At 39.9% G+C, this 23,686-nt stretch overlaps 1 protein-coding gene across 1 annotated transcript in view; it reads right to left on the bottom strand.

Moving 5' to 3' along the window:
* Window positions 1–342: 342 nt before the first annotated feature.
* Window positions 343–23,686, bottom strand: part of LOC123740618 (zinc finger protein 436-like) — a 47,875-nt gene continuing 24,531 nt past the window's right edge. Inside the window, exon 3 of the mRNA XM_045714132.1 lies at window positions 343–438. Within this exon, the coding sequence (XP_045570088.1) occupies window positions 343–438 (96 nt within the window). The remainder of the gene's footprint in view (window positions 439–23,686) is intronic.

The following is a 23,686-nucleotide window of genomic DNA, read 5'->3' as shown; positions in this document are numbered from 1 at the left end:
GATAGCAGTGCAGGTGCCATCACCGGGCTAATGGCTTGCCATGGTCTGGTTGATGGAGGTCTGCACACCACTCCTACAATGGCTGGTTCCACTTGGTGCAACTCCCGGGGGGTTGATGGAGGTCTGCACACTACTCCTACAATGGCTGGTTCCACTTGGTGCAACTCCCGGGGGATGTTGGAGGTCTGCACACTACTCCTACAATGGCTGGTTCCACTTGGTGCAACTCCCGGGGGGTTGATGGAGGTCTGCACATTACTCCTAAAATGTCTGGTTCCACTTGGTGCAACTCCCGGGGGGTTGATGGAGGCCTGACTATATGTTTCTGTCCAGGTCCTTGGGTCAGTTGTCTAGGCAGCTGTTGCCTGTGTTCTTTTCGGATCCCGACGGGCTGCTCCTGCAGGTGAGGTCACCAGTCAGCCTCTTCGGTAGGGGGTACTGGAAATTAGATCGGGATGTGCTGGATGAGCTTTCATTGAAGCCTTTACTGGTTAGTTTCGGGGGATTGAAGGCCTCCGGTCCATGTGTGAGGGGGTGTTAGAGTGGTGGGATTTAGTTAAGGTAAGGTATGGACAACAAGCTCAAGGACCTGAATTGTGCTTGCCGGTACGTTCCATCATGTACCGGCATAGCTTGGCGCGATCCCCCACCTGTCCAAGACCATCTTGTGGTGGGGAGGAGACAGTGCACCTTTTGGGACTGTGCCTTTGCCGGAGTAGTATGGGCACGGCTGTTGTTAGGTAGGGTGAAAGGGAATTTTGTTTTAACTTGGGCTAGGGTAGAGAGAGGTGTAGGGAGAGCGAGGGGGACGGTCAGGGACAGGTTTCTGCTCTGGCTTCTCATAAGCCTCTTTAAATGGGGGCTGTGGGAAGCCAGGCAGGACATGGTAAAGACAGGGAGAGATTGGTGGATGGAGGGGATAGTGAGGAGGGTGGAAGCAAATTTGAGGGGGAGGATGAAGAGGGAGGAGAGGAAGTGGGGGCAGCATGCTGCCCGGCAGAGGAGGAAGGGAGGTTTAGGGCTGGGGTTAATTTAGATGATTTAAGGGGATAGAATAGTGACTGGGAGATGGGGGAAGGTTGGGCTTTAGAGATGTAGTTTGTAGGCATGAAGGGGAGGGAAGATGCTCCCCTGAGTTTTTAGTTATTGGGTTTTTGTTTCGTTTTGAATTTAAAAATGCCTTTTTTTGTTTGTTTGGAATATTGATGGTTTTGTTTTGTATGAATGGCATTGTACGTAATAAAAATGTTTATATACTGCTCAAAAAAATAAAGGGAACACTTAAACAACACATCCTAGATCTGAATGAAAGAAATAATCTTATTAAATACTTTTTTCTTTACATAGTTGAATGTGCTGACAACAAAATCACAGAAAAATAATCAATGGAAATACAATTTATCAACCCATGGAGGTCTGGATTTGGAGTCACACTCAAAATTAAAGTGGAAAACCACACTACAGGCTGATCCAACTTTGATGTAATGTCCTTAAAACAAGTCAAAATGAGGCTCAGTAGTGTGTGTGGCCTCCACGTGCCTGTATGACCTCCCTACAACGCCTGGGCATGCTCCTGATGAGGTGGCGGATGGTCTCCTGAGGGATCTCCTCCCAGACCTGGACTAAAGCATCCGCCAACTCCTGGACAGTCTGTGGTGCAACGTGGCGTTGGTGGATGGAGCGAGACATGATGTCCCAGATGTGCTCAATTGGATTCAGGTCTGGGGAACGGGCGGGCTAGTCCATAGCATCAATGCCTTCCTCTTGCAGGAACTGCTGACTCCAGCCACATGAGGTCTAGCATTGTCTTGCATTAGGAGGAACCCAGGGCCAACCGCACAAGCATATGGTCTCACAAGGGGTCTGGTACCTAATGGCAGTCAGGCTACCTCTGGCGAGCACATGGAGGGCTGTGCGGCCCCCCAAAGAAATGCCACCCCACACCATGACTGACCCACCGCCAAACCGGTCATGCTGGAGGATGTTACAGGCAGCAGAACGTTCTCCACGGCGTCTCCAGACTCTGTCACGTCTGTCACGTGCTCAGTGTGAACCTGCTTTCATCTGTGAAGAGCACAGGGCGCCAGTGGCGAATTTGCCAATCATGGTGTTCTCTGGCAAATGCCAAACGTCCTGCACGGTGTTGGGCTGTAAGCACAACCCCCACCTGTGGACGTCGGGCCCTCATACCACCCTCATGGAGTCTGTTTCTGACTGTTTGAGCAGACACATGCACATTTGTGGCCTGCTGGAGGTCATTTTGCAGGGCTCTGGCAGTGCTTCTCCTGCTCCTCCTTGCACAAAGGCGGAGGTAGCGGTCCTGCTGCTGGGTTGTTGCCCTCCTACGGCCTCCTCCACGTCTCCTGATGTACTGGCCTGTCTCCTGGTAGCGCCTCCATGCTCTGGACACTACGCTGACAGACACAGCAAACCTTCTTGCCACAGCTCGCATTGATGTGCCATCCTGGATGAGCTGCACTACCTGAGCCACTTGTGTGGGTTGTTGACTCCGTCTCATGCTACCACTAGAGTGAAAGCACCACCAGCATTCAAAAGTGACCAAAACATCAGCCAGGAAGCATAGGAACTGAGAAGTGGTCTGTGGTCCCCACCTGCAGAACCACTCCTTTATTGGGGGTGTCTTGCTAATTGCCTATAATTTCCACCTGTTGTCTATTCCATTTGCACAACAGCATGTGAAATTTATTGTCAATCAGTGTTGCTTCCTAAGTGGACAGTTTGATTTCACAGAAGTGTGATTGACTTGGAGTTACATTGTGTTGTTTAAGTGTTCCCGTTATTTTTTTGAGCAGTGTTTATAGAAAAATATATTAAAAAATCTTCCACTTTGTCAATATAGTGCATTTAAGTTTAGTATCACTTTCAACCAAACCAGTGCATTTGTTGAAAATTAAAAATGTTGAAATCAACAATATGTCAAAGGATTCAACTACTGAAAACTGAAACGAACAATTGGATCAAACAGATCAATCCTACTGGACATTGGGTTTGATTCAGACCCTGCCAGCATGGCCAGAGATGTAACTTATAACCACTGAACCACCCCAGACCTTTCATGCATGACTAAAAACACCTAAGTATTAGATTTACTGCCATGGTCTAGTATGTCACTGCATCAGACACCATTCACAATGCTGGCTGAGGTACGAGTAAAACATGACATATTATTTCCTAACCATTCACAATGCTGGCTGAGGTACGAGTAAAACATTACATATTATTTCCTAACCATTCACAATGCTGCCTGAGGTACGAGTAAAACATGACATATTATTTCCTAACCATTCACAATGCTGGCTGGGGTACGAGTAAAACATGAAATATTATTTCCTAATTGTAAAAAATTCCCCAATCTTTTAAAAAAGATCAAGGCTTTAGTTCAGTGGGCTTTTCCATTGTTGAGGAAAGCAGGGGAAGTGTTGTGAGTAACAGAACTGCCTGAGATGTGGGGGAAGGGAAGCTGCTCGCTGATTGGCTGTAGTGACAAGGGTCCCTCCAAAAATCTATCACTATTCCAACTCAAATTCTCCCCCAAATCTACCACTAATAGGCCAAGCCTCCACAGACCCTGTCTTGTATTGACAAACAGGACAAATCATTTGACATTCAAATATGTCATTTTAAATAGCTCAATTCAATCCAGCTGGGCCTTTTTAACACAGACAGTTGTTCCTGCTGTAGATGTTATGCCTTTGTACAGATCTAAGATCAGTTCTCCTCCACAATGCATATTCAGTACCGGTCAATTGTTTGGACACACCTTCAAATTCAATGTTTTTTCTTTATTTTAACTGTTGTCTAAGTTGGCCTTTCCTGTGGCTCAGTTGGTAGAGCATGGTGTGTGCAACGCCAGGGTTGTGGGTTAGATTCCCACGGGGGGCCAGTACAAAAAAAAAAAATGAAATGTATGCATTCACTACTGTAAGTTGCTCTGGATAAGAGCTTCTGCTAAATAACTAAAATGTAAAAAATGTACAATAATAGTGAAGACAACACAACTATGAAGTAACTCATATGGAATGATGTAGTAACCAAAAAAGTGTTAAACAAATCAAAATATATTTTATATTTGAAATTCTTCAAAGTAGCCAGCCTTTGCCTTGATGACAGCTTTGCACACTCTGCATTCTCTCAACCAGCTTTACCTGGAATGCTTTTCCAACAGTCTTGAAGGAGTTCCCACATATGCTGAGCAATTGTTGGCTGCATTTCCTTCACTCTGCGGTCCGATTCATCCCAAACCATCTCATAGGCATAGTTGTTGTCTTCACAGTTAACTCTAATGAACTTATCTTCTGCAGCAGAAGTAACTCTGGGTCTTCCTTTCCTGTGGCAATCCTCATGAGAGCCAGCTTCATCATAGCGATGGATGGTTTTTGTGACTACACTTGAAGATTCATTCAAAGTTTTTGAAAGTTTCCGTATTGACTGACCTTCATGTGTTAAAGTAATGACGGACTGTCATTTCTTTTTGCTTCTTTGAGCTGTTCTTGCCATAATATAGACAAATAGGGCTATCTTCTGTATACCACCCCTACATTGTCACAACACAACTGATTGGCTCAAATGCATTAAGAAAGAAAGAAATTCCACAAATGAACATTTAACAAGGCACACCTGTAAATTGAAATGCATTCCAGGTGACTACCTCATGGTAGATGATAGATGGTCAAAAGATAAACTTTTTTTAAATGTTTTAAGTCAAAATCAAACATAATAAAAAGTACATTTGAATGACACTAAGTGGCAGTGTTTTTACAACTAATGCCGGTTTGCCTGAGGCTGATGCCGTGCAGGTGTTGGAACACATGCATATTCACACACTCTCATTCAAACAAACACATACAAGAACACACACATACATGTAATAGTGCCAGACATGCACACAAACATATACAGTTGGCATTGCTGTTATGATTTTAGTTGTCCTTGATGTCCTTTGTTTTAAATGTATTATTTAGTTTTATAATTTTTTTGCATTGTTGTTTGCTGTTTTCTTCTGTCTTTTCCTTTTTTCTCTTTAGTTCATTCTCTTGGTTGTTGGTGCATTGGGGGGTTCTTGGAGGTGGGGAATGGAATTAATTGTCTTTTTTTATTAGGGGGGACTGTGGGAGGGGTCTGGAATGGTTGAGAGAAAGCTATTGGGGAACTGTGGGGGATCTTGGAGGGTTGAGGGACAGCTATTGGGGAACTGTGGGGGGATCTTGGAGGGTTGAGGGACAGCTATTGGGGAGAAGTGGGGGGATCTTGGAGGATTTGAGGAACAGCTATTGGGGAACTGTGGGGGGATCTTGGAGGGTTGAGGGACAGCTATTGGGGGAACTGTGGGCTTCTGAACTCCTTGTGTCATCGAGCTCTCGGCCTTCCACCTCAGAGTGTAGGGCTGACCAGCTACATTATTGCAATTCTTATCAAATAAAGGTTGATTGTTTGAAGAAATGACAGTCTCTCCTGATTGGTTAGAATTTCCACCACAATGTTAGACCAGACTCATAGTACAGAATAAATGACTGACTGCCCAGTTCAACATCAGTTCCCCGTCTCACCTCATACTGTATTGGAGCAGCAGCAGCTGACTGCCCAGTTCAACATCAGTTCACCGTCTCACCTCATACTGTATTGGAGCAGCAGCAGCTGACTGCCCAGTTCAACATGAGTTCACCGTCTCACCTCATACTGTATTGGAGCAGCAGCAGCTGACTGCCCGGTTCAACATCAGTTCACCGTCTCACCTCATACTGTATTGGAGCAGCAGCAGCTGACTTGATCGTTGATGCTAATCATCATGTTTGAATCTGAGAGTAAATTGAGTCGACTACACTCTAAAAATGAAGGGTTCAACTGGAGTTGTTCTCAGATCCCCTAAGAACCGTAGGGTTCTTGGTCAATGAAAAACAGCCCCAAAAGGTTCTTCAAAGAACTTGTTAGAAGGTGGGTTCATCGAGGAACCTCCGTTGTTGCTGGACTTCTTCCAGGAACTTCGCAATTACAACTGAAAACGATGGTGACAAGTTTGGATGCGACAACAGTTAAAAGGGTTAAGTTGGGTTGATGTTTGGCTCTGAATATGTCTCGAAATAATTTATTATAATAATATAACATAGTAATAATGAATAACGAAGACAATGATGGTTTTCTGTGAATATCTTCCATAACGTTACTATAGTTAATGAACGTAAATATTAGAAAGCCGGGTTTGACCGTCGGCGTTGTATGAGCTACAGTACAGTACCGTTAGCTAGCTAGCTAACGTTATGTCCTAACTAGGCACAACTAGGTTTGGATTATTTCCTCAACTATATTCTTTCCCATATATTGTATATCGTTTCCATAAAGCCAACACGGCTTTACACTCATTAATGTAAATTTCCAATCTAGAGCAGTTTTCACTTTTGTGATAATGAACTAGCTAACGTTAGCTTCGTTAACTAACTAACTAACTAACTAACTAACTAACTAACTAACTAACTAACTAACTAACTAACTAACTAACTAACTAACTAACTAAGGACGGTGACCTGTCCAGACGAGATGTTACAACGAACTGAATCATCAATGGAGGTCTTCCTCTTTATATAGCCTGCTACAGCATGCAATACTATTAACTCGAAAGGGGGCATAACGTTACATGTACAATACTATCCCATTTTGGAAACGTTACATGGACAATACTATCCCATTTTGGAAACGTTACATGTACAATGCTATCCCATTTTGGAAACGTTACATGTACAATACTATCCCACTTTGGAAACGTTACATGTACAATACTATCCCATTTTGGAAACGTTACATGTACAATACTATCCCATTTTGGAAACGTTACATGGACAATACTATCCCATTTTGGAAACGTTACATGTCCGCCCCCTTGTGGAGGGAAATTAATATCTTAGATGGTAGCTGTAGATGGGATTCAAATGCATAATGGTATTAATACAGTGTCTAGACTACCTCTTTTGTATAAATGCCCTTCAGAATCCAAACACAGTATTGCCACGCAGCAAAATGTTGAGTATAATCTTTCAAGTCAGCCTGATAAAATATTGAACAATTTGTGTACAAAGATATCTTGAAATGTGATATTAGGCCTGTATGGCAGTACTGTATTGTATGGCAGTACTGTATTGGCTAGTGCTTTCTCCAATATGTTCTTCCATTTTACATTATATTATTTGTCGATGCCATTTATCTTTCAATATTCATTTAAAATATATATATATTAATACTTGTAAGACTATTCTTTGACACATTTTCTCTTCCTTTGAAATTCTTATAGGACAGAACATGGACACAATGCAATTGGGATCAAGAAGAAGGTACAGATATGTTGTAGGACAGCTGCATTTGAAGTGTACATTTAACCTACATAGCAGTCAATACAAACATAGAACATCACCCAAAACACCCAAAACAAACACTCCCTGCCACGCCCTGACCAAACTACAATAACTAATAACCCCTTTTACTGGTCAGGACGTGAGAGCACTGTCATCATTCACCGTTTTGCCGCCTTCTGAGAGCCTATGGGAGCCGTAGGAAGTGTCACGTTACGGCAGAGATCGTCAGTTTTCAATAAAGAGAGTGTAGAAGGCCAAGAAATGGTCAGCGAGGGCACTTCCTGTAAGGAATCTTCTCAGGTTTTGGCCTGCCAAATGAGTTCTGTTATACTCACAGACACCATTCAAACAGTTTTAGAAACTTTAGGGTGTTTTCTATCCAAAGCTAATAATTATATGCATATTCTAGTTTCTGGGCAGGAGTAATAATCAGATTAAATCGGGTACGTTTTTTTATCCGGCCGTGAAAATACTGCCCCCTAGCCATAACAGGTTGTAGTTACTGTATACTACAATTAACTAATAGTATGTAGTATATACTCATTAATGCTAGGGGGCAGTATTGAGAATTTTGGAAAAAATATGTGCCCATTTTAACTGCCTCCTACACCAACTCAGAAGCTAGAATATGCATATTATTGTTCAGGTTTGGATAGAAAACACCCTAAAGTTTCTAAAACTGTTTGAATGGTGTCTGTGAGTATAACAGAACTCCTATGGCAGGCAAAAACCTGACAAGGTTTCATGCAGGAAGTGGCCTGTTTGACAAGGAGTCGTGCGTCTTGCATCTGTTTATTGAAGAGTAAGGATCTTAGCTGTAACGTGACAATTCCCAGGGCTCCAATAGGCTCTCAGGACCCGGGAAAATCATGAAGGTTGACGAGGCAGCCTCAGGCTGAAACAGATTATCACCTTATCCAAGTGTCCCATTAGGTGACAATGGAATGAGGCGCGTGCGCGATTAGCCCCCGTGGAGTATTTTAATTCGGCTGTTTAGTTTATTGCAGATTCCCGGTCGGAATATTATCGCTTTTCTACGAGATAAATGGCATATAAATTGGTTTTAAACAGCGGTTGACATGCTTCGAAGTACGGTAATGGAATATTTAGACATTTTTCTGTCACGCCATGCGCGTGACCGTGGATTACCATTCGTATAGTGTCTAGAACGCACGAACAAAACGACGCTATTTGGATATAACTATGGATTATTTGGGACCAAACCTACATTTGTTATTGAAGTAGAAGTCCTGGGAGTGCATTCTGACGAAGAACAGGAAAGGTAAGAGCATTTTTCTTATAGGAAATGTTATTATGGTGAAGGCTAATCTTGCCGGGTGTCTAAATAGCTAGCCGTGATGGCTGGGCTATGTACTTAGAATATTGCAAAATGTGCTTCATCCGAAAAGCCATTACTCCTCTATGCACTCGGACATATCGAGTGCATAGAGGAGTAATGTATCTATAATTCTTAAATTAATTGTTATGCTTTTTGTGAACGTTTATCGTGAGTAATTTAGCAAACTGTTAGTAAATTCCCCGGAAATTTGCGGGGGTATGCTTTTTCTGAACGTCACATGCTAATGTAAAAAGCTGTTTTTTGATATAAATATGAACTTGATTGAACAGACATGCATGTATTGTATAACATAATGTCCTAGGTGTGTCATCTGATGAAGATCATAAAAGGTTAGTGCTGCATTTAGCTGTGGTTTGGGTTTTGGTGACATTATATGCTAGCTTGAAAAATGGGTGTCTGATTATTTCTGGCTGGGCACTCTCCTGACATAATCTAATGTTTTGCTTTCGTTGTAAAGCCTTTTTGAAATCGGACAGTGTGGTTGGGATAAACGAGAGTCTTGTCTTTAAATAGCTGTAAAATAGTCATATGTTTGAGAAATTGAAGTAATAGTATTTCAAACGATTCAAAAATCGCGCCACTGGATTAGACTGGCTGTTACGTAGGTGGGACGAATTCGTCCCGCCTAGCCAATAGAGGTTTAAGTATGTAGTTACAGAATACTACAATTAACTAATAGTATGTAGTATATACTCATTAAGTATGTAGTTACAGTATACTACAATTAACTAATAGTATGTAGTATATACTCATTAAGTATGTAGTTACAGTATACTACAATTAACTAATAGTATGTAGTATATACTCATTAAGTATGTAGTTACAGTATACTACAATTAACTAATAGTATGTAGTATATACTCATTAAGTATGTTGTATACAGTATGTTAGTATGGGTATTCAAACACAGATATTCGCCTTTTTTCTATTGTTTTCAATGCCATTACATTAAAGGAGAAACATACCTACATTCAATAACATTTTTACATTGTCTGAAACCTTTGTTTTAAACCCTTCTCAAAGTTGGTGCCTTGCCGGATTTGTATTTTTTTATTTTTTTTATTTAACACTACTTGACTTTCCTTGTATTTATGGCAGTGTAGTTCCCTTCAGGGTCAGTCAACTTTGGTACAACATACTATAGGGAGTCGCGACTTCGGTTGAAGGATCTAAAATCACACCTGAAAAGGCCAATGAAATCCGCGCCTGACTGGAAGTCCCGCCTTCCACAGGTGATGAGCGTCAGGCTGGGATTCATTCCTTCCATTATTCCGCTCTTCACCTCGGTGTGAACAGGAACAATTCATGCTACTAAAACATACAATTGGAATACGAAACTGTCTTACGTTGCTCCAACTAAACTGACCCTTAGTGGTAGAGTGTGATCACCCCCTGGACTTTGTGTGGTTCTCATAGTTTCCTAATCACAATGTCCTGGTTATAGCAATGAGAAAGATGGCTAAAAATGAGACCTAGACAATGAAAGTTAAGACCGAGGTAAAGTTGGATTTATATTCACACATTCAGATATTCAACAGACATTGGCCAAAAGCCATTTAAAATGGTATAAATCAATAACTAATTCATTGATTATCACAGAAACATCAAACTAGATTTATTATATACATGTCTAGCATACTTTTACAACTTTTTTAAAACAAAAATTCCAGTTTTGATTTTATAGAAATACATAAATATATAAAATGCCATTTAAAAGTGGTATAAATCAATAACTAATTCACCATTTGTCACAGAACAAATAATAATTAAAAGTTAATTTGTGAAATGTCTTTCCTTAATGCATTTGAGCCAATCAGTTGTGTTGTGACAAGGTAGGGTTTTCTCACTTTCTAGTAGGCTTATATTGAACATATGGCAAATAGGAGTGGCAATGTCGTCCTCTATTATCCTCAGTAATTTTTCCATCCAAGTTGTCAGACCCCGGTGGCCTGAAAAAGAAAAGGAGAACCTCACACTCTAGGAGCTCAGATGCAATAATTTAATAACCTAATAACCAACGTTTTCACAGACAAGCTGTTTTCATCACGGTATAATGACAAACACTGCAGGTAACTGGTTTATATTGTGTCAAAGGACACACACAGGTGTCTGTAATCATGTCTGAGTGTGGCCTGATATCATTGGTTCATTTACAGATATAAATAGAACATATGAAAACATAAATGGATAGCATACGATCATAGATACAATTTGGCTATGTAGACCTACAAACATTTACAATGAATAGCAATATTACAATAATGGATACATAGACCTCCAAACATTTACAATGAATAGCAATATTACAATAATGGATACATAGACCTGCAAACATTTACAATGAATAGCAATATTACAATAATGGATACATAGACCTGCAAACATTTACAATGAATAGCAATATTACAATAATGGATACATAGACCTGCAAACATTTACAATGAATAGCAATATTACAATAATGGATACATAGACCTGCAAACATTTACAATGAATAGCAATATTACAATAATGGATACATAGACCTGCAAACATTTACAATGAATAGCAATATTACAATAATGGCTACGTTGAGACAGACGGGAGCAAAGGTCTTTAAATTAAAGATCCAGACAGCCTCTTGTTTTTAACAATAAATTGTCGAGGTCACCCCCTCTCCTAGGGAGGGTGACGTGTTCGATGCCGATATAACGTAGGGACGAAATCAAGGGGTTCGCTTCCAAAAAGATTTTACCACAAGGACAAATGAAAAGATAAATAACTGCCTTAGTGGTGCACCTGATAACACCTGTGATTGGGATCTGTTTCCCTGTTTGGGGGTGTTTGAAGGATCTACATTTGTAAGTGCCATTGCATTGAGCGCAGTGACCAAATTAATGAATGAATATGAAACTGCCTTAAATACAGATGTGAAGGACAGTATGTTTTAAATTCTCACTCAAAATATGCATTGCTCTATTTGAACGTCTCAATATAATATTATTATTTAATGAAAGGAATGAAAAATAAATGTGTGTGCAACAAAAAAACCAATCTTAACTGCGTCTCCCTCCAGTCAGCAGACGGCGATGTGCGTCTTTCAGGCGATACTGCAGCGTGACGTATAATCTAGTGGACGGAACGGATCAACAACAACGAGTCAGCCACCTTGGTAGCCAACAGCCGAAACATTTAGACTGTTTCTGTGCATATTTGCCTCTGTGTTTTAAATATACTTCTGACATCTAGTTAATTGCCCCCATTTAAATGTTATAGGTACATTGTTAGTCAACTAGCTGGCTTGATAAGTTAGCCTAGCACAAAACTAGTCGCTCATGCTAACTAGCTAGCTAGCTAACATCCCCGACCATGAACTCACTGATGTATTCCTCGCCTGCTAAAGAAGAGGTCTGAACATGAGCTCCCTAAACTACTCCCCTCCTGTTAAAGAAGAGGAGGTCTGCTGGACGGAGAAAGAAGCTCTGGGGCTGAACATTGTCGTGAAAGAGGAGAAGGAAGAGGAGGATGTCACAGTAAAACAAGAAGTAGAAGGTGAGACTGTTACTGTGAAAGAAGAAGAGAAAGACGTTTCAGTGAAAGAAGAGGAAGACACGTTCAGAGTGAAAGAGGAGGAAGATGTTACTGTAAAAGAAGAGGAGAAAGAGGATGATGCAGTTTTTGGAGTGAAGGAGGAGAAAGAGGGAGAGATAACGGTCATATTGACAGAGTAGTCAGGAGATCTGATTACCATCAGTAAGTACTGTCTTAAAAACGGGCTCTAACTCTCCAAAGGTTTTGAACGAACGTGTTGTTTTAAAGCAGCATGCTACTGAAATTCTATACTTGAAGATGTTGTTCTGTACTATAGGAATTCATGTTATAATATAATGTTAAAGCTACATTTTAAAATGGGTGATTAAAACCCTGAATGCTGATTGGCTGACAGCCGTGGTATATCAGGCCGTATACCACGGGTGTGTCATGTATTTTTACTGTTCTAATTATGTTGGTAACATGTTTATAATAGCAATAAGACACCTCAGGGGTTTGTGATAGATGGCCAATATACCACGGCTAAGTTCTGTATCCGGGCACTCTGTGTTGAGTCGTGCATAAGAACAGTCTTTAACCGTGCTATATTGGCCATATACCACACTTCCTCTGGCCTTATTACTTAACTGTAACATGTGTAGACCATCAGAGTGCCCCCACCACAAAATCACAACTAAATTGTCTCACAGAATGGCCAACATGTTATAAATGAAATGTTTGACGTGTGTCCATTGTAGGCCTTGCGTAGAGTGTGTATACCCGCAAACACAGATTTCTAAATAATGTTGGAGAAATACATAAAATTAGAAGCATTATTGACATGAAAAGGACATGTGTTATGGGGAGACTTAACATATTAGCTAAAGGACAAGCGTTTTGGGGAGACTGAACATATTAGCAAAAGGACAAGTGTTTTGGGGAGACTGAACATATTAGCAAAAGGACAAGTGTTTTGGGGAGACTGAACATATTAGCAAAAGGACAAGCGTTTTGGGGAGACTGAACATATTAGCAAAAGGACAAGTGTTTTGGGGAGACTGAACATATTAGCAAAAGGACAAGTGTTTTGGGGAGACTGAACATATTAGCAAAAGGACAAGCGTTTTGGGGAGACTGAACATGTTAGCAAAAGGACAAGTGTTTTGGGGAGACTGAACATATTAGCAAAAGGACAAGCGTTTTGGGGAGACTGAACATATTAGCAAAAGGACAAACGTTTTGGGGAGACTGAACATATTAGCAAAAGGACAAGCATTTTGGGGAGACTGAACATAGTAGCAAACATTTGTTAGTCGACAAAAAACATGGGCAAAATAGCCATTTCAAGGAAAGGCTAAACTAAAGAATTATCATTTCGAAAAGATGGTAATTATTACTTTAGAGATGAAGTGGGCCACCAACAAAACGTTAATAACAATGGATCAATTGCAGCCTTTAACATTAGTAATATATATTATTATAGAGCTCTGCTCAGCCTATAAACATGACATTATCTATTATTATAGAGCTCTGCTCAGCCTATAAACATGACATTATCTATTATTATAGAGCTCTGCTCAGCTTATAAACATGATCTATTATTATAGAGCTCTGCTCAGCCTGTAAACATAACATTATCTATTTTTATAGAGCTCTGCTCAGCCTATAAACATGACATTATCTATTATTATAGAGCTTTGATCAGTCTATAAACATGACATTATCTATTATTATAGAGCTCTGCTCAGCCTAAAACATGACATTATCTATTATTATAGAGCTCTGCTCAGCCTGTAAACATGACATTATCTATTATTATAGATCTCTGCTCAGCCTATAAACATGACATTATCTATTTTTATAGAGCTCTGCTCAGCCTGTAAACATTACATTATCTATTATTATAGAGCTCTGCTCAGCCTATAAACATGACATTCTCTATTATTATAGAGCTCTGCTCAGCCTGTAAACATGACATAATCTATTATTATAGAGCTCTGCTCAGCCTATAAACATGACATTCTCTATTATTATAGAGCTCTGCTCAGCCTATAAACATGACATTATCTATTATTATAGAGCTGTGCTCAGCCTATAAACATGATCTATTATTATAGAGCTGTGCTCAGCCTATACACATGACATTATCTATTATTATACAGCTCTGATCAGCCTAAAATACGACATTATGTAGACTGGCAGGTAGGAGCGTTGGGCCAGTAACCGAAAGGTTGCTGGATCAAATCCCTGAGCTGAAAAGGTAAAAAGCTGTCATTCTGCCCCTGAGCAAGTCAGTTAACCCACTGTTCCCTGGCTGCCGACGACGTGGATGTCTATTAAGGCAGCCCCCCACACCTCTCTGATTCAGAGGGGTTGGGTTAAATACGGGACACACATTTCAGTTGAATCCATTCAGTTGACTAGGTATTTCCCTTTCCCTATTATAGAGCTCTGCTCAGCCTATAAACATGAGAGAAAGATTAGATTTTATGTTCTACATTATTATTATTATTATTATTATTATTAGGGCGGCCACCAAGTTTTTATTAAATTATGTAATGTTCTGAAAACTGACTTCATGTTTTTGAGGAATCTAGCCTCACAGGAAGACAGTTTTATTTCATGGAGGTTTAATTCAGTTCTCTGTTTAATATTTAACTAAAAACTCTGTTTGTCTTTGGTAGGAGAGGGACCAGACTCTCACTCTGACAGCAGGGAGACTCCTTTAGGGGAACCAGACCCAGAGACGCCCAAACCAGCGAAACAACACCACTGTTCCCAGTGTGGAAAGAGTTTTAAGTGGTTAAGGAACCTGAAAGTACATGAGAGAACGCATACAGGAGAAAACCCTTACGAATGCTCCCACTGTGGAAAGAGTTTTACCAAGTTAGGGAACCTAAAAGAGCATGAGAGGACACACACAAGAGAAAAGTGTTTCCAATGTTCCCAGTGTGGAAAGAGGTTTACCCAGTTACGGTACCTGAAACAACATGAAGAAATACACACAGAAGATAGGAAGACCTACCACTGCTCTCAGTGTGGAAAGATATTTACTGGGTTAGGGAACATGAAAATACATATGAGAATACACTCTGGAGAGAAGCCGTACCACTGTTCCCACTGTGTAAAGAGTTTTACCCGGTTAGGGAACATGAAAACACAGAGGGGACACACTGGAGAGAAGCCTTATCACTGTTCCCACTGTGGAAGGAATTTTAGGTGGTATGCGAGCCTGAAGGAGCATGAGAGAATACACACAAGAGAAAAGCCTTACCACTGTTCCAATTGTGAAAAGAGTTTTACCCATCGAGGGAGCCTGAAAGCGCATGAGAGAATAGAGAGGCTGTGTTCTGACTTATGTTTTTGATTGAGAAATTGTGTTTTTGTTCATTCTACATTAAATAATATTGTATGAATAAAATCATACTGAAAAATAGGTCTACATGTTTTTTCCAGCTCAAGACATGATCATGTCGAAAATCGGATTAAAAGAGTAAAAAATGTTTTGATTATGAACTTAAGATTGATTGAATGCAAGTGTAAACCCCTAAATGTTGTTCACTATATAATTGGGATGTTTCAAACCTGTTAATTATTAAATAGATTGATATTAGTATTTCTTCATTCAGATTGTCATTGTAAATGCATATTGGTTCTCAATTGACATATCTGATTAAATAAATGTGAAATAAAGTAAATGCCATATTATTTTTGGGAAGTCTATTTGGTTCTATGTTTGGACTATAAGAATATTTTGAAGATAAATACACAAGGCAGAGTACGAGAGAGACAGAGGACGAGAGGTCAGTACAGTACTAACAACCAATGGAAATAGTGTTTTTTCTGTAATAGGGAGTTATTGATCAGTGGTTCAGCGACATGGGAGGATGTAGATGTACACTACCGTTCAACAGTTTAGGGTCACTTAGAAATAACCTTGTTTTTAAAAGAAAGCAATTTTTTGTCCATTAAAATAACATCAAATTGATCTGAAATACAGTGTAGACATTGTTAATGTTGTAAATGACTATTGTAGCTGGAAACAGCTGATTGTTTATGGAATATCTACATAGGCGTACAGAGGCCCATTATCAGCAACCATCACTCCTGTGTTCCAATGCCACGTTGTGTTAGCTAATCCAAGTTTATCATTTTAAAAGTGATAAGAGAATTATCAAATAAATGTAAATGAATCAATAAACCATGATGAATTATTAGTCATACAGCAGGTTTAAGGAAAAATCAATGTAATGATCAATGTAGGGATCGATTAGTCTGATTAGTTCCGGAAAGTCCAAGAACCACTGGAGAGGGAAAGAAATGTGTGTATGCAATTAGTATAGAGAGATAGAGAGACAGATGGTCAAGGGAGTAAAAGCTTCAGAGAGTTCCTAACCTTGAGGGAAAAGAACAGGCTGAGCTCTGGATAGTGATAAACAGTGTGAGAAGTTTATGGGGGATGCAGGTCACCAACGGATTGTGTGTAAATGCATGTGCGTAAGTAAGCAAGAACTATATAATGACTGTTTTGTTATCCTGACCTCAGAACGTTGTCATGAATAAAGCTACAGAAACCTTTTGCAGAAAGCTGAGTCCTTGCCTAATTATTTGAACCCATTGTCTTACAAACCTTGGGCATTAGTCAAGGCGAATTGATTATTGATTATTATCATCAAGATATAAAATTCCTTTAACAAAAAGGCTAATTGATCATTAGAAAACCCTTTTGCAATTATGTTAACACAGCTGAAAACTGTTGTTATGATTAAAGAAGCCAAAGAACTGGTCTGCTTTAGACTAGTTGAGTATCTGGAGCATCAATGTAACCTCTCAAATTCATAGACAGGTGTCGCGTCTTTTTTACCCAAAAGTAGTTTTTTTACCCGGACACTGTAGTGCTACTTTCTCAAAATGAACATAAATGCTGTAGGGGGAGGGTTCTGGTGTTTTACCAGGAGACTGGGGCCGATCCCCATTTAGGAATGTATGCCTTGCTTACGCACACTCTGCATGTGTTGATACCTTGCTGAAAACCCTCACAATTGTTGGCCATCAGATTTTGTCATGGAGTTTTCATTCAATAGGGTTTAGAGTACATTTCATCTTAAGCCATTCTTTTAAATACGGTAATACCTTTAATTAGAATGTTGTACCTTTAAATACCTTTTAATTCTAATTTTGTTGACGGACTCAATAGAATACACGGAGTCAGAAACTAGGGATCAATTCAAGAAAGTCATCATTCGTCTCTGTTTCAACACCAACTGGTAGATTTAAAAATACTCTGATCTTGTAAATTATTTAGGTACATTTTAGGGTTAGGAAAGTATGTATGAATCATAAAAACAATAGTCCTATAAATCTACCCTAATTCTTACTAATCATGGAAGTTTGATGACAACGGCCCAATCCTACATTTACATAAGTGTTCAGACCCTTAACTCAGTACTTTGTTGAAACACCTTTGGCAGCGATTACAGCCTTGAGTCTTCTTGGGTATGACACTGGAAGCTTGGCACACCTGTATTTGGGTAGTTTCTTCCATTCTTCTCTGCAGATCCTCTCAAGCTATGTCAGGTTGGATGGGGAGCATCGCTGCACAACTATTTTCAGGTCTCTCCAGAGATGTTTGATCGGGTTCAAGTCCGGGCTCTGGCTGGACCACTCAAGGACAACAGTGCAATAATATGTAACAACTTCACAACAAATACACACATCTAAAGTAAAGCAATGGAATTAAGAATTTATAAATATTTGGACGAGCAATGTCAGAGTGGCATAGACTAAAATACAGTAGAATAGTATAGAATACAGTATATACATATGAGATGAGTAATACATAGACTAAGATACAGTAGAATAGGATAGAATACAGTATATACATATGAGATGAGTAATACATAGAGAGATACAGTAGAATAGGATAGAATACAGTATATACATATGAGATGAGTAATACATAGACTAAGATACAGTAGTCTGTTCATTATATACATCTACATGATGTATTGTTACACCATGTAGGAGCAGTATAGACCTAGTCTGTGCATTATATACATCTACATGATGTATTGTTACACCATGTAGGAGCAGTGTAGACCTAGTCTGTTCTTTATATACATCTATGTGATGTATTGTTACACCATGTAGGAGCAGTATAGACCTAGTCTGTTCATTATATACATCTACGTGATGTATTGTTACAACATGTAGGAGCAGTATAGACCTAGTCTGTTCATTATATACATCTACGTGATGTATTGTTACACCATGTAGGAGCAGTATAGACCTAGTCTGTTCATTATATACATCTACATGATGTATTGTTACACCATGTAGGAGCAGTATAGACCTAGTCTGTTCATTATATACATCTACATGATGTATTGTTACAGTATGTAGGAGCAGTATAGACCTAGTCTGTTCATTATATACATCTACATGATGTACTGTTACAGTATGTAGGAGCAGTATAGACCTAGTCTGTTCATTATATACATCTACATGATGTATTGTTACACCAACACAAAAAAGGAAATTTAATTATTTTATACTAATACAATTGCTCAGAGAAAGAGATTTAGTTTAAAATGTAATTAGCTTCCCCATTTAATTTTATATTTACGTTGTAAGTCAGCTAGCTGGTTCATATTTTCATTGAACCATACTTCTGACATGGATCATTTTGACCCCAGAGGCATATCTTTGATCATAGCCGAATGTGGTTCATTCAATTCTTCAAATTTTGAATGACTTTGTCAAACAACTTGTTTTTAATATATATAAATCATGGTTTAGTGTTTCTGTATCAAAATTGACTTTTTATTAAAATCCTTTGTAGTCATTTTGACCCCAGCCAAAAGCACCTTTGATAAATAGGACGTTTATTTCAAATAAAAATCAAATCACATTTTATCATACACATGTTTAGCAGATATTAATGTGGGTGTAGCGAAATGCTTGTGTTTCTAGCTCCGACAGTGCAGTAATATCTGACAAGTAATATCTAACAATTTCACAACATATTCCCAATACACACAAATCTAAGTATTTTAATCTAGGTTTCTCTGTAGACCTGATCCATCCCACCAGAGGGTGGAGTGGCTCCTGTATCAGTGGTTTTGACCAGATAGACACCTGCAGACACGCAGTATAGTGCCTCCCATGTACTCTCCTAAGATTGGACTTTTCTATACCACGTATCACATGACTGTGTACAAAACTGCCAAAGGCAGCAGGGTAGCCAAGTGGTTAGAGCGTTGGACTAGTAACCAAAAGGTTGCAAGTTCAAATCCCTGAGCTGACAAGGTACAAATCTGTTGTTCTGCCCCTGAACAAGGCAGTTAACCCACTGTTCATAGGTCATCATTGAAAATAAGAATTTGTTCTTAACTGACTTGCCTAGATAAATAAAGGTTAGAAAACTCTGCCAGCAATATACATACAATCCCAAAACAGGTTTTTAGACATTTTTACAAAAACTTAAGTATTCAGACCCATTGCTATGAGACTCGAAATTGAGCTCAGATGCATCCTGATTCCATTAATCATCCTTGAGATGTTTCTACAACTTGATTGGAGTCCACCTGTGGTAAATTCAATTGATTGGACATGATTTGGAAAGGAACACACCTCTCTATATAAGGTCCCACAGTTCACAGTGCATGTCAGAGCAAAAACCAAGCCATGAGGTCAAAGGTACTGTCCGTAGAGCGCTGAGACAGGATTGTTTTGAGGCACAGATCTGGGGAGGGGTTCCAAAAATGTTTGCAGCATTGGAGGTACCCTAGAACACAGTGGCCTCCATCATTCTGAAATGGAAGAAGTTTGGAACCACCAATACTCTTCCTAGAGCTGGCCGCCCGGCCAAACTGAGCAATCGGGGGAGAAGGGCCTTGGTCAGGGAGGTGACCAAGAACACGATGGTCACTCTGACAGAGCTCCAGAGTTCCTCTGTGGAGATGGGAGAACCTTCCAGAAGGACCATCATCTCTGCAGCACTCCACCAATCAGGCGTTTATGGTAGAGAGGCCAGACGGAAGCCACTCCTCAGTAAAAGGCACATGACAGCCCACTTGGAGTTTGCCAAAAGACACCTAAAGGACCATGAGAAACAAGATTCTCTGGTCTGATTAAACCAAGATTGAACTCTGGCCTGAATGCCAAGTGTCACGTCTGGAGGAAAATTGGCACCATCCCTACGGTGAAGCATGGTGGTGGCAGCATCATGCTGTGGGGATGTGTTTCAGCAGCAGTGCAAATTGTCCACTGATATTGGTATAACTTCTCACCCCTTTTGGCTGTATGAAAGTTAATTTCCCCTCAGACACACACATTTGTTCTTTGATATAATGAAGGTAATTTGTGTAGAATGTACTTTTCCCCACCTCTTTATTTTTTTCAAGAGAAAAACTGCTGATGCACAACCACATTTCTAAATGACACCTTGTCTATTCTTCTATTCTAACTCTCAACAGTAAGTTTAGACCCCGACAGATTAAAAAAAAAATATATATATTATTATTTATTACAAAAAACACAAGGAAGGGGTAACATTAAAGTATTAGAACATGAAGGACAAACAATACAGCATCAAGACACTATCAAACATGTATCAGTCTGTCCACAACAGAGCCATCCTTATGTGTGAGGGTGCGTGTGCATGATAGTGATATAAAATATATGTCATAGTTTCCTTTTTCATGATCACAATCTAGTGAAACCCGAACCCTCCAAGATCCCCCCCACAGTTCCCCAATAGCTGTCCCTCAACCCTGCAAGAACCCCCCCACAGTTCCCCAATAGCTGTCCCTCAACCCTGCAAGATCCCCCCCACAGTTCCCCAATAGCTGTCCCTCAACTAACAACCAAGATCCCCCCCCACAGTTCCCCAATAGCTGTCCCTCAACCCTGCAAGATCCCCCCACAGTTCCCCAATAGCTGTTCCTCAACCCTCCAAGAACCCCCCCCACAGTTCCCCAATAGCTGTCCCTCAACCCTCCAAGATCCCCCCCCACAGTTCCCCAATAGCTGTCCCTCAACCATTCGAGGCCCCTCCCACAGTCCCCCGTCCCCCCCTGCCGGAAGAAAAAATATAAAACATACAATTAATTCCATTCCCCACCTCCAAGAACCCCCCCAATGCACCAACAACCAAGAGAATGAACTAAAGAGAAAAAAGGAAAAGACAGAAGAAAACAGCAAACAACAATGCAAAACAATTATAAAACAAAATAATACATTTAAAACAAATGACATCAAGGACAACTAAAATCATAACAGCAATGCCAACTGTATATGTTTGTGTGCATGTCTGGCACTAGTACATGTATGTGTGTGTTCTTGTATGTGTTTATTTGAATGGGAGTGTGTGTATATGCATGTGTTCCAACACCTGCACGGCATCAGCCTCAGGCAAACCGGCATTAGTTGTAAAAACACTGCCACTTAGTGTCATTCAAATGTACTTTTATTATGTTTTATTTTAACTTTTTTTAAAAACGTTTATCTTTTGACCATCATTCTATCTCCTATAATCTATCTACCATGAGGTAGTCACCTGGAATGCATTTCAATTAACAGGTGTGCCTTGTTAAATGTTCATTTGCGGAATTTCTTTCTTTCTTAATGCATTTGAGCCAATCAGTTGTGTTGTGACAAGGTAGGGGTGGTATACAGAAGATAGCCCTATTTGCTGAAAGACCAAGTCTATATTATGGCAAGAACAGCTCAAATAAGCATAAAGAAATAACAGTCCATCATTACTTTAACACATGAAGGTCAGTCAATGCGGAAACTTTCAGGAACTTTGAAAGATTCTTCAAGTGCAGTCGCAAAAACCATCCATCGCTATGATGAAGCTGGCTCTCATGAGGATTGCCACAGGAAAGGAAGACCCAGAGTTACCTCTGCTGCAGAAGATAAGTTCATTAGAGTTAACTGTGAAGACAACACAACTATGCCTATGAGATGGTTTGAGATGAATCGGACTGCAGAGTGAAAGAAATGCAGCCAACAAGTGCTCAGCAAATGTGGGAACTCCTTCAAGACTGTTGGAAAAGCATTCCAGGTGAAGCTGGTTGAGGGACTGCAAAGAATGTGAAAAGCTGTCATCAAGGCGGCTACTTTGAAGGATTTCAAATATAAAATATATTTGGATTTGTTTAACACTTTTTTGGTTACTACATGATTCCATATGAGTTATTTCATAGTTGTGTTCTCTTCACTATTATTCTACAATGTAGACAACAGTTAAAATAAAAAAAAACTGAATTTGTAGGTGTGTCCAAACAATTGACCGGTACTGAATATGCATTGTGGAGGAGAACTGATCCTAGATCTGTACAAAGGCATAACATCTACAGCAGGAACAACTGTCTATGTTAGAGAGCATATACAGTGAGGGAAAAAAGTATTTGATCCCCTGCTGATTTTGTATGTTTGCCCACTGACAAAGAAATGATCAGTCTATAATTTTAACGGTAGGTTTATTTGAACAGTGAGAGACAGAATAACAACAAAAAAATCCAGAAAAACACATGTCAAAAATGTTATAAATTGATTAGCATTTTAATAAGGGAAATAAGTATTGAACTAAAGCCTTGCCATTTCAGATCTTTTTTAAAAGATTGGGGAATTTTTTACAATTAGGAAAGGATATGTCATGTTTTACTCGTACCTCAGCCAGCATTGTGAATGGTTAGGAAATAATATGTCATGTTTTACTCGTACCTCAGGCAGCATTGTGAATGGTTAGGAAATAATATGTCATGTTTTACTCGTACCTCAGCCAGCATTGTGAATGGTTAGGAAATAATATGTCATGTTTTACTCGTACCTCAGCCAGCATTGTGAGTGGTTAGGAAATAATATGTCATGTTTTACTCGTACCTCAGCCAGCATTGTGAGTGGTTAGGAAATAATATGTCATGTTTTACTCGTACCTCAGCCAGCATTGTGAGTGGTTAGGAAATAATATGTCATGTTTTACTCGTACCTCAGCCAGCATTGTGAATGGTGTCTGAGGCAGTGACATACTAGACCATGGCAGTAAATCTAATACTTAGGTGTTTTTAGTCATGCATGAATGGTCTGGGGTGGTTCTGTGGTTATAAGTTACTGACCTTGGAATACATTTCTGGCCATGCTGACAGGGTCTGAATCAAACCCAATGTCCACCTGGTACACTGACAGGGTCTGAATCAACCCAATGTCCACCTGGTACACTGACAGGGTCTGAATCAAACCCAATGTCCACCTGGTACACTGACAGGGTCTGAATCAAACCCAATGTCCACCTGGTACACTGACAGGGTCTGAATCAAACCCAATGTCCACCTGGTACACTGACAGGGTCTGAATCAAACCCAATGTCCACCTGGTACTCTGACAGGGTCTGAATCAAACCCAATGTTAAGGGGAGGGAAGATTGGTCAAGAGGGTGATGATTATTGTT

Source organism: Salmo salar, unplaced genomic scaffold (genome assembly GCF_905237065.1).
Source record: "Salmo salar unplaced genomic scaffold, Ssal_v3.1, whole genome shotgun sequence".
Taxonomy (NCBI): Eukaryota; Metazoa; Chordata; class Actinopteri; order Salmoniformes; family Salmonidae; genus Salmo; species Salmo salar.
Note: the sequence above shows the minus strand (reverse complement) of the source record. Positions and strands in the feature narration are given on the sequence as shown.